The 12,941-nt window shown below is 39.8% G+C and overlaps 1 protein-coding gene across 8 annotated transcripts in view; it reads left to right on the forward strand.

The window, feature by feature from the left end:
• Positions 1-9,854, forward strand: part of pbx3b (pre-B-cell leukemia homeobox 3b) — a 58,957-nt gene extending 49,103 nt beyond the window's left edge. For 4 of the 8 annotated variants that reach the window (XM_061768712.1, XM_061768714.1, XM_061768713.1 and 1 more), the window contains 4 exons: positions 2,695-2,860; positions 3,421-3,498; positions 4,888-4,977; positions 8,277-9,854. In XM_061768712.1, the coding sequence (XP_061624696.1) occupies positions 2,695-2,860; positions 3,421-3,498; positions 4,888-4,934 (291 nt within the window). In that variant the 3' untranslated portion in view covers positions 4,935-4,977; positions 8,277-9,854. Of the gene's footprint in view, positions 1-2,694; positions 2,861-3,420; positions 3,499-3,939; positions 4,053-4,887; positions 4,978-8,276 lie in introns of all 8 variants that reach the window. The other 4 variants (XM_061768716.1, XM_061768717.1, XM_061768719.1 and 1 more) reach the window with 3 other exon arrangements.
• The last annotated feature ends 3,087 nt before the right edge of the window (positions 9,855-12,941 follow it).

The raw sequence follows: 12,941 nt of genomic DNA on the forward strand, positions 1-12,941 counted from the left end.
TATCCCTCACAGCGCCACGCACTCACAATCCAATCGCAGTGGCTATTCTGTGGGTTTAGTTGAGCCATTTGTCAAAATCCCAAATTCCTTTTTTTGTGTGGGCTTTGTTGATTATTCAAACAGTTCATCAAGTAAAAACCATCCATCGTGAGCGCTATGCCAATATCAATCGCAAGCTTTGCCCGATGCATCACTGCTGACGAAACACCTTGCATTATTGGTCGCGAGGTTGACATTCAGTGTAAACTTTTTCATCTTTTCTTTGCCACCTTGCATGTTTGTTTTAGGACGTGTGGCTGCTCCAGAGCCATATTTTTATACAATCTGAAAATTAACTATAATTTTGTTTTCTCTCTCTCTCTCTCTCTCTCTCTCTCTCTCTGAGCCTCACACCACAGAAACAAAGCTGTTTGTGCGCACTCGTTATTTATGGGTCCTGCCTAACTGGTGGCGTCACATTCAAAAATGTTCCATTTGTTTTGGAAATTCAAGGTTGTCCAAACTGTAGTCATAAGCTGATCAAATATTTTCATTGATTAGGGAGGATTATTGATTTAAATAGACTCTAACAGCTCCTCAGCGCCTGAAAATGTGGAGCAACTCTATTGTGTTCTTGCAGCCAGCCCGCATGCTCATTAAACGATGACTGGCTTCAAGGCTGCTGATGTCAGGTTTTCTGCTGTTAACGCCCTTACTTAGCAGTCGACTGGATGCGTGGCCTTCTCCGAGATGGAAGCGACTTAGCGCTATAGATTAGGTTGTGATCCACACCTTGCACTGCTCAATACTAGGCTGACCCGGAGAACGGCTAAAGCTGTTGTTCAGTGGGCAGGAGAAGAAAATATGTGACATTTAAGGCTTTGCCGCTATGTGCCTGTTCAGGCTTATATATAGCGGCCGCCTCATATTACATGTTATCACAAAGGACGGGCACCACACGGAGATGGATTATGCTTGAACTGTAAATACTTTGTGTCCACATTTAACTGGCAAACTGCAGGACTGCTGGTTGAAGTGTGGTCCCAATTACATTAAAATACATCAAGGTCACGCTTGATCATCAATATGTTTACTAATTAAAGGAAAAGTTTCAGTGAGACAAGAATTATCATGTTAATGTGATTTCATGTTTGTGGGCTGTTTTAAAAAAAAAAAATAAAAAAAAAAAAAAAAAAAAAAAAGGTGACGATTAGATCATTCCAATCCACTATAAGCAGGTTAAGTAAAAAGGATGATAGCCAGGGCTTTCATTGCTTCCAATTAAACCTTGCTTGTTAGTTTAACCTCTAGGTAAAGCCATCAAACAATTGATGTCAAGGAAACCCTGCTGCCGACAGTGGGTCTCGCCTGAATGGTCATTAATTTTAATTGCTTAGATATTAAAGATTTAGAGCGCAGAGACGTGCAGGATAGAAATGATCTGTTGTCCTGCAAATCCAGTCACTTTTTATGCCACTACATTGGCTGGCTGCTGGGGATATTAAAATTTAAGCACATGGGTGGAAATTAAATAAAGCGTCATTAGGGGCAGCTGCTCTTTGGCTGGTCCAGCAGTGGGCTGCGAGGCCAGCGAGATAGAGTGGACGGGGTGGGGGGCGCAGCAGCACAGCAATGACACACTCTAATTTATAGAACCATTAAAAGCACGCATCATCTCATCATTATTCTGCTCGCACAGAGCTAGCCAGCATCTACACGCAAGGTTCAAACAACTTTTTAGGGTCTCACGATTGTGTTGTGTTGTTTCACTTCTATGAAATTTGAATTTCAAACTACTTAGCTTACCCAGCTAATCCTTTCATCTCAACACGTGTCCCTTTCTGTAGAATGGAATTTCTCCAAAAGCAAAATCATTTAACACTGACTGACAAAATACAGTATTCTATGACCGCTATTTGCTACAAGTACTTTTCTCTCACTGAAATACTGACACATACACAAGTAATTTGAAAAATATTAACTAATAACCATATACCCTGGCTTGTATGAAGGGTAGAATGAAGGGGGGGTTGGGTCAAATACGTGTGCCAGGTATGTACAGGACCATCTCAATAAATGTCACTTTTCTACCATATTGTAATTTATTGAGATGTACCTGCATGTATTATAGGAAGCCGCTGGAGAAGCAGCCCCATTGCACTTACACAAAGATTCCTCGCCAGTCTACAGAAAAGCATTTCACCTTTTTTCCAAAGGTTATTTCTTGTGTTGTCTAATAACTTCTAAACTGCAAACGACAAACACTGGTAACAATGCATTTTTTGGTTTTGCACTTATTTCTTCATCATTTTTTCCATCACTCACTCGCATTGTGTGTGCGTGTGCGTGCATGTGCGTGTGTATGTGTGTGCGTGCACCACTGAGGGGAGGGCTGCATCCTTAACAGCCAGCCACGCAATAACGGACATGTCGAAGCGGCAGGGGCCCCTCGTGTTTGGGTTTTGTCAAGAGACAGAGCTGAGAGCATGTCAGGCTCCCATCCATGAGAAGACACAAGTGGCTCCTTATTATGGCTTAATTAGCTTGTGTACCCAGTGGACGTTGCTGCAGGGGCTGGGAATTGGGTACTCGATGGACCCAAACATGACATCTTGAAACAGTCACACTGCTCAAGTGCACGCTGCTGTGGCTGCTTGACGCCTGACTCCTCTGCTCCCCCCCCCCCCCCCCCCCCTCTTGTGCTCTTCCACACAGGTATCCAACTGGTTCGGCAACAAACGGATCCGCTACAAGAAAAATATCGGCAAGTTTCAGGAGGAGGCCAACCTGTACGCCGCCAAGACTGCCGTAAACGCGGCACACGCTGCAGCCGCTGCAGTGCAGAACAGCCAGGCCAACTCCCCTACTACACCCAACTCTGGTAGGCACTCCTGCAGAATGAAGAAGAGAGATGAAAAAAAACCAAAAAAAGAATTGCCCTTCACTTCAGGCCGTAACCTGCTGCCTACCTCCTTCCCGCGTGCCCCATTCACACAGGCGAGAGAGTGACAGGCTCAGCTCCCAGCTTGGGGATCACAGTGTCTCCCGTCTATAAGACACTCGGTGCCAAGCAAACTCATGCATAAAGGGAGCGTTCCTGACTTGTGAACCGAGAATACATGTATTTTTGGAAAAGAACAAAAACAACATATCTGAATGATGCCATGGGATTTGTTTTCCCTTGACTTTTCTGTCAACCTCCTGTCATTTTAAATGTAACGCTACGTAGTCACATGGAATGGTGGCATATTATTTGGCTACACAAGTGTAAACAGGAGCATTTTGGATTAAGCTTATGTTCGCACCGTTTGCGTTTTCTATAATACCAAAAGGTCGGTTGCGGTGCAATGAGTGAAATGTAGAATGTGATCGGTTTGGACTGGGATGAAGTGCATCGGGATTTGGTAAGCTTATGAAGTGGTCCCTTTTTCTTGCACCCAGGATTCCAGATGAAAGATGAGGAGTTTCAGCTGGATTCTGCAGAGAGCAAAAACACTCTTTTAACCAACATGTTTACTGGTACTGGTCTTTTCATAAGCTTCTTATTGTTCTTGTCATTTATACCATGTGATACCTCCGGGCAGTGCTAGATTGCGAGTAGTAGATGTGTAGCGATTGGGAGCTTAAGCGACCAACCGCATGTAGAGTGTGAACCTCACTTCATTTGTGCCCATCGTGTTGGTCAAAATATAAAACCTTCTTCAGTCCTCCTGCATATTGTCCCCATCCGTTTGTTTATTTGCTTCTTTTGCTTTCCTCCTCCTCCTCTCCGGTAGTTGCTTGCTTTATGGTCATTTTTCCCCTCGTATATTTGTAAATTTGTATTCGTCTCTTTTGAGTTGGGTTCCATTTATTCAGACACGTTTGCGTGTATGTGTTTTGTGTGCGCGTGGTGTGTGAATGTGCAGTCCTATTATAGCCCGTTCATGTTATTCAGCTACTTACATTTTCCCTCTCTAGGTTCTTCAGGTTCTTTTAACCTCCCAAACTCTGGGGACATGTTCTTGAGCATGCAGAGTCTGAATGGGGATTCTTACCAAGGGGCACAAGTCGGAGCCAATGTACAGTCACAGGTAGGATTAACAATCAGGGACAGTTCCTCAGTGCCGGTGCAGAGAGCTGTCCTCGTCTTGCCTGTGTACTGAGCCATCCGCAGTGCAGTCTGAAGCACGTTAAAGCAAAGGTAGAAAAAGGTATCTCGGCAGTGTAGCCCACATTTGCTCAGTGAGGCTCTCTGATAACGGCAAACGGTCAACAGAGTGTCGACTGATAATATATTTTTAGATGGAAGATTTGGCTGACAATATATTGTATAATACCACAATACATTTAAGATTTCTCACACCCCAAGTGAACATTTGGTGAATGCATTTGGCTTTGACTTGACCTCTTGGATTGGGATTGGGTTTTTGCTAATGTGATCCCCTTTGTTACTCTCCTCTATCCTCTTTTGTCTCATTGTGTTACTGCTTGTTGTTGCTGTCTACCATTCTGTAAGCTTAATGCACAGCGGTCACAACTGTGCACCTACCAACAATAATTTGTTATCAATTTATATAGTATTAATTTATGCTATACCGTCTGTTACATTAAATGTAAAATGGATAAATAATGAACGAAAAATGCTCAGTTAAAACAGTTGTAGTGTTACTGATTTTTGTTATTTGTGCTCATTGTGATTTCTCAAATATAACTGACTCAATCATGCTCGTAATATCAGCATTTACTTTCTGTATTAGAAAATATTGCAGCGTTCTTATCAAATCTGGTTAGCACGTTGTTTGTCTTTGGCTGTTGAGATGCCGTTTTACCCAAGTTAGTGTCTGTCCCTGAGCATGTGCACAGTGAGTGTTGCCCTGCTGCCGCGCACAGAGTTAAACAACTTGTCCAACTTGTCTGCCCCTTCAGGTGGATACTCTGCGCCATGTTATCAGTCAGACGGCAGGATACAGTGATACTCTCAGCCGAAACACCATGTACAGTCCACACAGTTTAAATGTGAGTACACCAAAACTCTCTCCTAAAAAAAAAAATAAATAAATAAAAAATAATAATAATAAAATAAATAAATAAATAAATAAATAAATAAATATATATATATATATATATATATATATATATATATATATATATATATATATATGTATAATGTATATGTATTTGGCGGCGGCACGGTTGATGACTGGTTAGAGCGTCAGCCTCACAGTTCTGAGGACCAGGGTTCAATACCCGGTACCGCCTGTGTGGAGTTTGCATGTTCTCCCCGTGCCTGCGTGGGTTTTCTCCGGGCACTCCGGTTTCCTCCCACATCCCAAAAACATGCATGAATTGGAGACTCTAAATTGCCCGTAGGTGTGAATGTGAGTGCAAATGGTTGTTTGTTTGTATGTGCCCTGCGATTGGCTGGCAACCAGTTCAGGGTGTACCCCGCCTCTCGCCCGATGATAGCTGGGATTGGCTCCAGCACGCCCGCGATCCTAGTGAGGAGAAGTGGCTCAGAAAATGGATGGATGGATGCATTATGTATATATATATATTCTGTATATATATATAATGTCTATTGTCAATGTCTCATGCCTCTTCCCAAAAACATGCCACACAATTTGGTGTTTGCGAGTTTTAATAACACAAAATAGCACTCTATAATGTTGTATTTTATGAAAAGTAGATTTCCGTAATTTCTCGTGTATAATGCGCTCCCCCAAAGTTGACCTAAATATTCTGGAAAACCCTTCTACCTATCTATAATGCACTTTTACAATGCTTTTGCTCCTACCCATATGATCAAAACATGAAGTATTTTTTCAAAGAATTCTTCTGAAGTTAAGCAGTTTATTTGAACATGTAATACTTTTTAAATTTATTTCCTCTTATTTTGAAATTCACAGCCCTACTTTTATTTAGTAAATGAGAAAACACAGAGTTGTGCTCATATGTTTGATTACCCAGGTAGAATTTGTGAGATGGGTACAATTCTTTAAAGAAAACATGAAGGGCTAGGCAAAACACATTTAATTTTATTTTAATGGGATTCAAATTAAACTGTCAAGCATTTCAGAAGAACATTATCATTAATGAAAACATAACCATAAAGAAATTAATGATGGGGGTTGTTCAGTCATATTAAAAAAAAAAAAAAAAACATTTCACAAATTCTGCCAGGGTATGTAAACTTATGAGCACAACTGTATATACAGTATATGCAGTCATAGGTACCCCTGTCATATTGGAATGTAAGTGTAGGCTACACCTTTTTCATAACCTCTAGATGGCGGCATTTAATTATAAAATGGGAAAGTTTTTTTTCATTTTCTTCTATACCTATGTATAATGCGCACTATTGACTTTTGACAATTTTGAGGGGGGAATGCGCATTATACACGAGAAATTACGGTAATAACAATTAAATAGAATATAAAGAATTAAACTGTTTAAATATACTGATTTAATGCAGCAATTCAATTCATCGTGCCTCTCCTGGTGTGCCTGCCTTGGCCACTGGGAGGGAGTGTAACGCACTCATACAGACACAAACGCAGAAGATTAGTACTTCTACTACTACTGTGAGTGACTCAGTGAGATGCAGTAATATTAGTATTAGTTTTTTCTTTATGAAGGCTAATTAATATTGAATATTGAGGATTTGTAATATTATCTGTCTATATAGGTTGCTTCACCACTTGCGTAAAGGTTTTTAAAATCTATGTAGCAGTTGCCCACAAAGGTCAGTCAAGAATTGTTTTCCAAAAAACAAATACAGGTCAGGTGAATAAATGACAACACATCTGGAAATTAGCTCCGTCTCTTTTTGTATTGAATACATAAAAGATATATGAGTCATAATATACACTCGTTCAAAATAGTTAACAGCGAGAAAATGCTGTCGTCTGAACCGGCAGCTTCCGGTGTCATTTTGTCTCCGCTGAAGCCTTATTACTTTAAGCTCTTCTGACATGTCAGCCTGCAGCTAGATCAAGTGTTTTTCACTTTCTCACAAGGTTTCTCACTTCCATGTGCACTGTAGACCTGTGCCTCGTGGCTCACTGAAGCTTTGCACAATCCTGACTAAAATAGCAACAGGCACTACTGAGTCATCCTCACCTTCTCCCCAAAAATGAAAAAGATTTTAAAAAATGAGAATCGCGGGTCACACACACACACACACACACACACACACAAAATATTCTTGAATAAGTCATTGTAGCACTGCTTCTGCTTTCAGCCAGAAAGTGCTTTGTAGACATATTAGCATAGACTAACCTTTAGCGTTGTTGATGGTGACGTAGACGGATCCAGTAAAGGCTAGGTCGTGCCTAGAGCGAGGCAAAGTCAGGCTGGCTAAGACTGGCTCTCTTGGCGAGGCCCTGCCTTGTCACTTCCACTCAGCTCTCCCCACCTCAGCCCGGCCGAGCCCTCCCTCCGCCTGACTGGCAGGAGAATATGCAGCGACAAGCTGCCGGACGCCGCTGAACTCGGCTTACACGCTGATTTCAGGCATCTCTCCCATTGGTTGGGACGCAAGACAAATTTGTCTCTTTGCTGATTTGACAGCTCAAAGGCTCGTCCAAAACATTATAATGCTTTTTCAGGAACGGAAGCATGTTTGCTAGTTGAAGTGATGAAATGGACCTAACAGGCCTTTGTGTCAGGCAGTAGAATGACATCAGTTTGCAGTCAATCAGTAAATGACATAACATTGCAAAACAAATATGTATGAAAACCAAACGGTGAAAAACGTACTCCGACAATTGTGTCGTAAAATCGACTGCAGTGCTGACTCTGCATTGAGAGACGGCTGTAACTTTATACAAAGCCTGATTCACTCCCTAAAATGAATGAGTATTAATAAAAGTGCCTAAATATCATTTTACTGCTGCTGTTTGAGTTTTAACGTCTTATTTGACTTCCTGTCCATGGGCACAGTACTATCAGCCCCTAGTTGGCCATTCAAACAGCATGGTTGGCATTTGCCAGCTTTTCCATTGGCATATGGGGCAGTTCCAAGGTAGCCCCACTAACTCTTCCTGGCAACAAATTGTAGTGCAAACATGAGGTGACAAGGAAGAAAATCTTAACAATTCTGCAGCTCTTGTGCAAGACTATGTCATGTTGTGGACGGTAATATATAATGGTTGATGTCCCCTAAAACACAACTGATCAGATGCCATTGACGGATTCAAAGTATGTAAAGTGTTTGCATTGTGAAAGTTTGGTTCCGTTTTGGTTTTCAAAGCACCGTGCGATCGTATGGCAGAGAATGTGACAGCCGTCTCGGCCTTCTCCTGTTTGTGTCTCAGACTAACGGGGGGTGGCAAGACGCAACAACTCCGTCTTCAGTAATATCTCCGACAGAGGGGCCCGGCAGCGTGCATTCGGATACCTCCAATTGATCCGCTCTCCATGCATTTGAGCCTCAAGCTGGGCAAGGACTCTTAACTGGCTGCACAACTGCAGAGGACCTCCAAAACCTTATCATGTTTTTTTTTTTTTTTTTTTTGGTGCATTTATAAATGTCCCACGACAACATGCCACATGTTCAGATGACATTTTTTACCATGAGAGTCAACTTTTCATGATTGTCTCAGTGTTTTATTTGTAAATCAAATTGTTTGTTGAGGGGTAAGCACACAAACTGTATGTGCAAATATCAAAAAGCCCTCTGATATTCGTCAAACGTTCGTTTTATCTTCTGTAATGAAAACACAGGATGACGAGTATTTACATGACATTTTAAATGTCAGACGTACGCCTATTTTGAAAATTCTTTTTTCTTTGTATTCTTCGATGAAATGTATTAAAGCAGCTGTTAAAGTGACTCTAAAAATGCTACTGTTGACAGATCATTGGGAGCTTTGTGATTACTTCCGAGGTTTAATTTGCATTGCAGCTGTATACATGAGTACAAGCCAATGATTCTTCATAGTCTGGAGGATAAAGAAGTGTAATTGATTGCGTTATCATAACATGACACCATCCCATATTTTTATCATGTGATGTTTGCTATGTACATATTGTAAACATTTTGTACTGCTTGTGGAAGTCATCGAATCCCCCCACAGTTGATCATAACTTGCCCAGTGACACACAAACCTGTACAAAAACATACCTTAAGAGTACTTCAACATCCTAACAATCAAATCACAGCTTTATTGCCTCGTTACAATTCATACCAACAAATTCCACCATTCCTGTAGCTTAGAGTGCTCGCATACTACCTCTAAACACCATTATACCGTGTTAGTTTTTTTTGTTTTTTTTTGCCCGACTTATTTTGGATTCTTTTACTTGTTTTGATAACATCTTGCAACACTGTAAATGTACTCATTCTCTATGTATATTTTAATCTTTTAATAAAACTCTGTTGCAATATTGCAGCTTAAAATGACAAAAACAAAAGTGAATCTGATAACATTAATACCATGAAAAATAGCCGAGCGAGTACATTGTTGGTCTGTGGCTTTCATGAAGGAGGTGCGATAAAATTGCGATAAATTAACAGTGAAACTGTTGTAAATACTAAAAAGAAAAAAAAAAAACATTTTGAATGTTGCTCATCTTATTACTAAATCATACCCAAAAAAACTGAGAGAAAAAAAAAGCACTATTAAGACTGTAATGCATAGAAGTTTCAGTATTCAGAACTGTATATTTCCAGCTCTGTTCAACAGGGTTCCATTTTTTTTTCTCTCTTTTCTATTGTATGTGATTCTGAAACGGAAAAGTCATGACAAATGATGTGTGGCAGTGATTCAAATGTAATAAAAAAAAAAGTTTAGTGTTGCTTTCTAACCGGACTACACCCTGGACTGAAAAGTCTTCTTTGTGGTAGTTGTGTAATTTAAAACATAAATAAAACTTTTGCTTTGGTGACAGCATGTAGTTTTGTTTACGTTTTCTTATGTGTGATGACTCATTATAAGAAACAAACTCCCTGTCAGAAAATAATGAGGGAGTGATACAGTACACCTGTACCATAATTATAATAGTACAGGTCTTTTTAGAAGGCAAGTCCATTTCATTATGTTGTGAATACATTTCAGATCGTTCATAACAACTCGGTGAACTACTTTTTACATTCCAAAAAAATCCCCTTTTTAGAGTCCAGTAACCCCCCCCCCCCCCCCCTGCTGTATTCTGGATTTATTAAGCGTTATTACAGCAGTTATTCTATTTTTTTGTACTATTTGTATATTTTTGTGTTATGCGCTGCACTTGCGCTCTCTCAATATATGTTTGAAAGGGTTTGTATTGTTTCAAAGGTGTGTTTAAAGACCTTAAAACTGTTTCAAGCGCTGTAAATGCTATAAAAACATGCCTCGGGTGTATTTTAACAGGGTATTTCTATCCCGGGGGTGCTCTGGAAACTAACCCTAGCGATGCAGGGGGGATTACTGTATTCCACATTTTCCCAAAGATTCGCAAATGGATGACTTCTTTTATAATTTCCTCCAAATATTCCACCCTTTTTCAACCGATTGAAACCATTCCAGCTTGAAAATGTTTTACAGCATTTCAGTTCAGCATTCACACGCAATCTCTATTGCTGTATTTTATATTATAGTACATTTGTATTGGATATAATGTATTCCATTGCTGTAATAATATTATCATTCTTGCATGTGGTTTGTAATGTACCTGTTGTCTCGGGAAGCGATCCAAAGCACAGGACAGAAGGTGAGCATGTAACCTGGTTTGCAGTCAGTCAGTAATGGAGCCGACATTAGCGCTATTAGCTGAAATGTCGTGAAGTCTAGTTTTGGTCGCTGTGGAGTTAATGGATCACGGGTTGCCAATTTCACATGGAAACTGACATCCATTTATTCTCATTTTCTCTTGTTCACTCACTGTGATTGCGTTCAGCTCAACCCACCTGGATACTTAACACCATCCATTTTGCTATCAATAGACCGCACACTGGCACATAAAATATTTTCTTTGGTCTGAGCTCAAGTGTAGATAGGCAGCAAAGAGACAAGTGAGATGTAACAGCTCCAGTCTAATTTAAGTGCAATGCGCAGGCAGTTTCCCATGAGAGCATATTGTCCATTCAACCAGTGCAAAACTTTGTTGAACACTTTTGTGTGAAAATCAACCTTAGTTTATGACATTTCCTGATTATGACACAACCCCCACATATGAAGAAACAGTTGTCTACATGACATTTGACATTTGTGTTAATGTGCAAGCCAACCACAGGAATAAAGATAAGGAATTGTTTTTCTTTTTTGTTCAAGTTTTGAGACTTTGTCCAAAAGTGTGTTTGTGACATGTGTATCCATTGAGCCAAAAGAACTTTGGCGAGGGAAAGTTTTTGATGATGCTGGACCTGAGAGAGGACCTGACTCTCAATCTCTGTTTTCATTTATCCCAAAGGTGTTCGATCAGGTCCTGGTCAGAGTTCTCAAGATCTTCCATACCAAACTAATTCAAACTTGCTTTTTTTGGCACAACTTGCTTTGTGCTACGGAGCAACGTCATGATGGAGGTGGCAACCAAGCGGACTTGTTGAACATTTTGGGAATATAAGAACAATTCCCATTGACATTCTTGTCTTTATAGTGTAGTTTGCTAAAGTTCCTCTTTTATTGTCTTTGCATAGAGCACCAAGCTGGTAAACACAAGCTAAATTATGTTTTCTAACAACACACTGCATATATGCATGTGCCTATACTAGGAAAAAAGCATTTGGAGTTTAAGGTCCATTACTGCTCAACTCGGCCATTTGCATTAGAATCTACTAGTTCAATATACTTTTACAAATAGATATATTTACTCCCTCAACTTCAAGCATTGGATTTTAAGTACTGTACTCAGTAAAATTGGCCCAGAAGCATTTAAATAAGAGCATTACATTTTCTGAGATGATACCTATTAGTGAATTCTCATAGGTTCATTAAAGATGACAATATAAGTAAGTAAAATGCACTAGGAAAAGCATGCATCATTAAATATGGAGATTTAGAATTACATTAGCGATAAGCACCAAGCAAGTGTCAATTAAATTCGAAAAAGATATCATTTACTGTATAGTATGAAAGTGAACTTTTATTAAATTAGATGAAACGTGTATTTTCCCTCATTGAATTTATTGCTTATCTTGCATTGTTCACAGACCCGTGTTATAATGTGTTACATGACTACAGTGCTTGTAAATATTGAAATACAAAACAACATTACATCTTATTATTGTTGCATTCATGAGGGGGGTTCACACAGATGCAGTAAAATAATGTAGATTAGCACGAGCATATACATTATATACAATAGATATAAAGTACACAATATACAGTAGTCCTGTGTTAGTCATTGGCCACCATGAGCAGTGTTGGGCAGTAGCGGCGTTACAAGTACAGGCGGCTGCGTTACTAATTGAACTACATTTTTCAGTGGTGTGGTCAAAACGTCGCCGGTATCAACATCAAACAGCACGCAGACGAGAACGATGGTGGTGGGGGGCCCCCACCGCGTGGTCCAGTTGCGCTATCCAAAAGGTTGAGCACAAATTTAAGAACATTGTTTTTTTTTTCTTTTAAAGGCCCTCCACCAAACTGGAGGAACTCTGATGTACGGTCGTTTCGATAATTCTGACATTTTACTGGAGCTTAGCTTACTTGCCACCGTTTTCTGGTGAGTGGCTTCGGTGTGGTTCATAATAATCATCATAAATTGAATTTATAAGGCGCCTTTTAAGCCTCTTGAGGACAATTTAAACACAGTTAAAATACAATGAAATATACAGTAAACAAATACCAAAAAAATAAAAACTTAAAAAATTTGCATCAGACCAACAATTATCAGGACAACGTGATCGGTTAAGCTTTTTTTAATTGTATGATAGCTTGCCCAACACCGACCATCTCTTGAGTTACGCTACCAATGCTATTTTGACCAATTGTACCTCCAATATTTCCTAAAGCTGTATTTTTTAAATGAAAAGTGACAACAACTTGTAACTCATCATA

This window comes from Phyllopteryx taeniolatus, chromosome 3 (genome assembly GCF_024500385.1).
Source record: "Phyllopteryx taeniolatus isolate TA_2022b chromosome 3, UOR_Ptae_1.2, whole genome shotgun sequence".
In the NCBI taxonomy this organism is placed as follows: domain Eukaryota; kingdom Metazoa; phylum Chordata; class Actinopteri; order Syngnathiformes; family Syngnathidae; genus Phyllopteryx; species Phyllopteryx taeniolatus.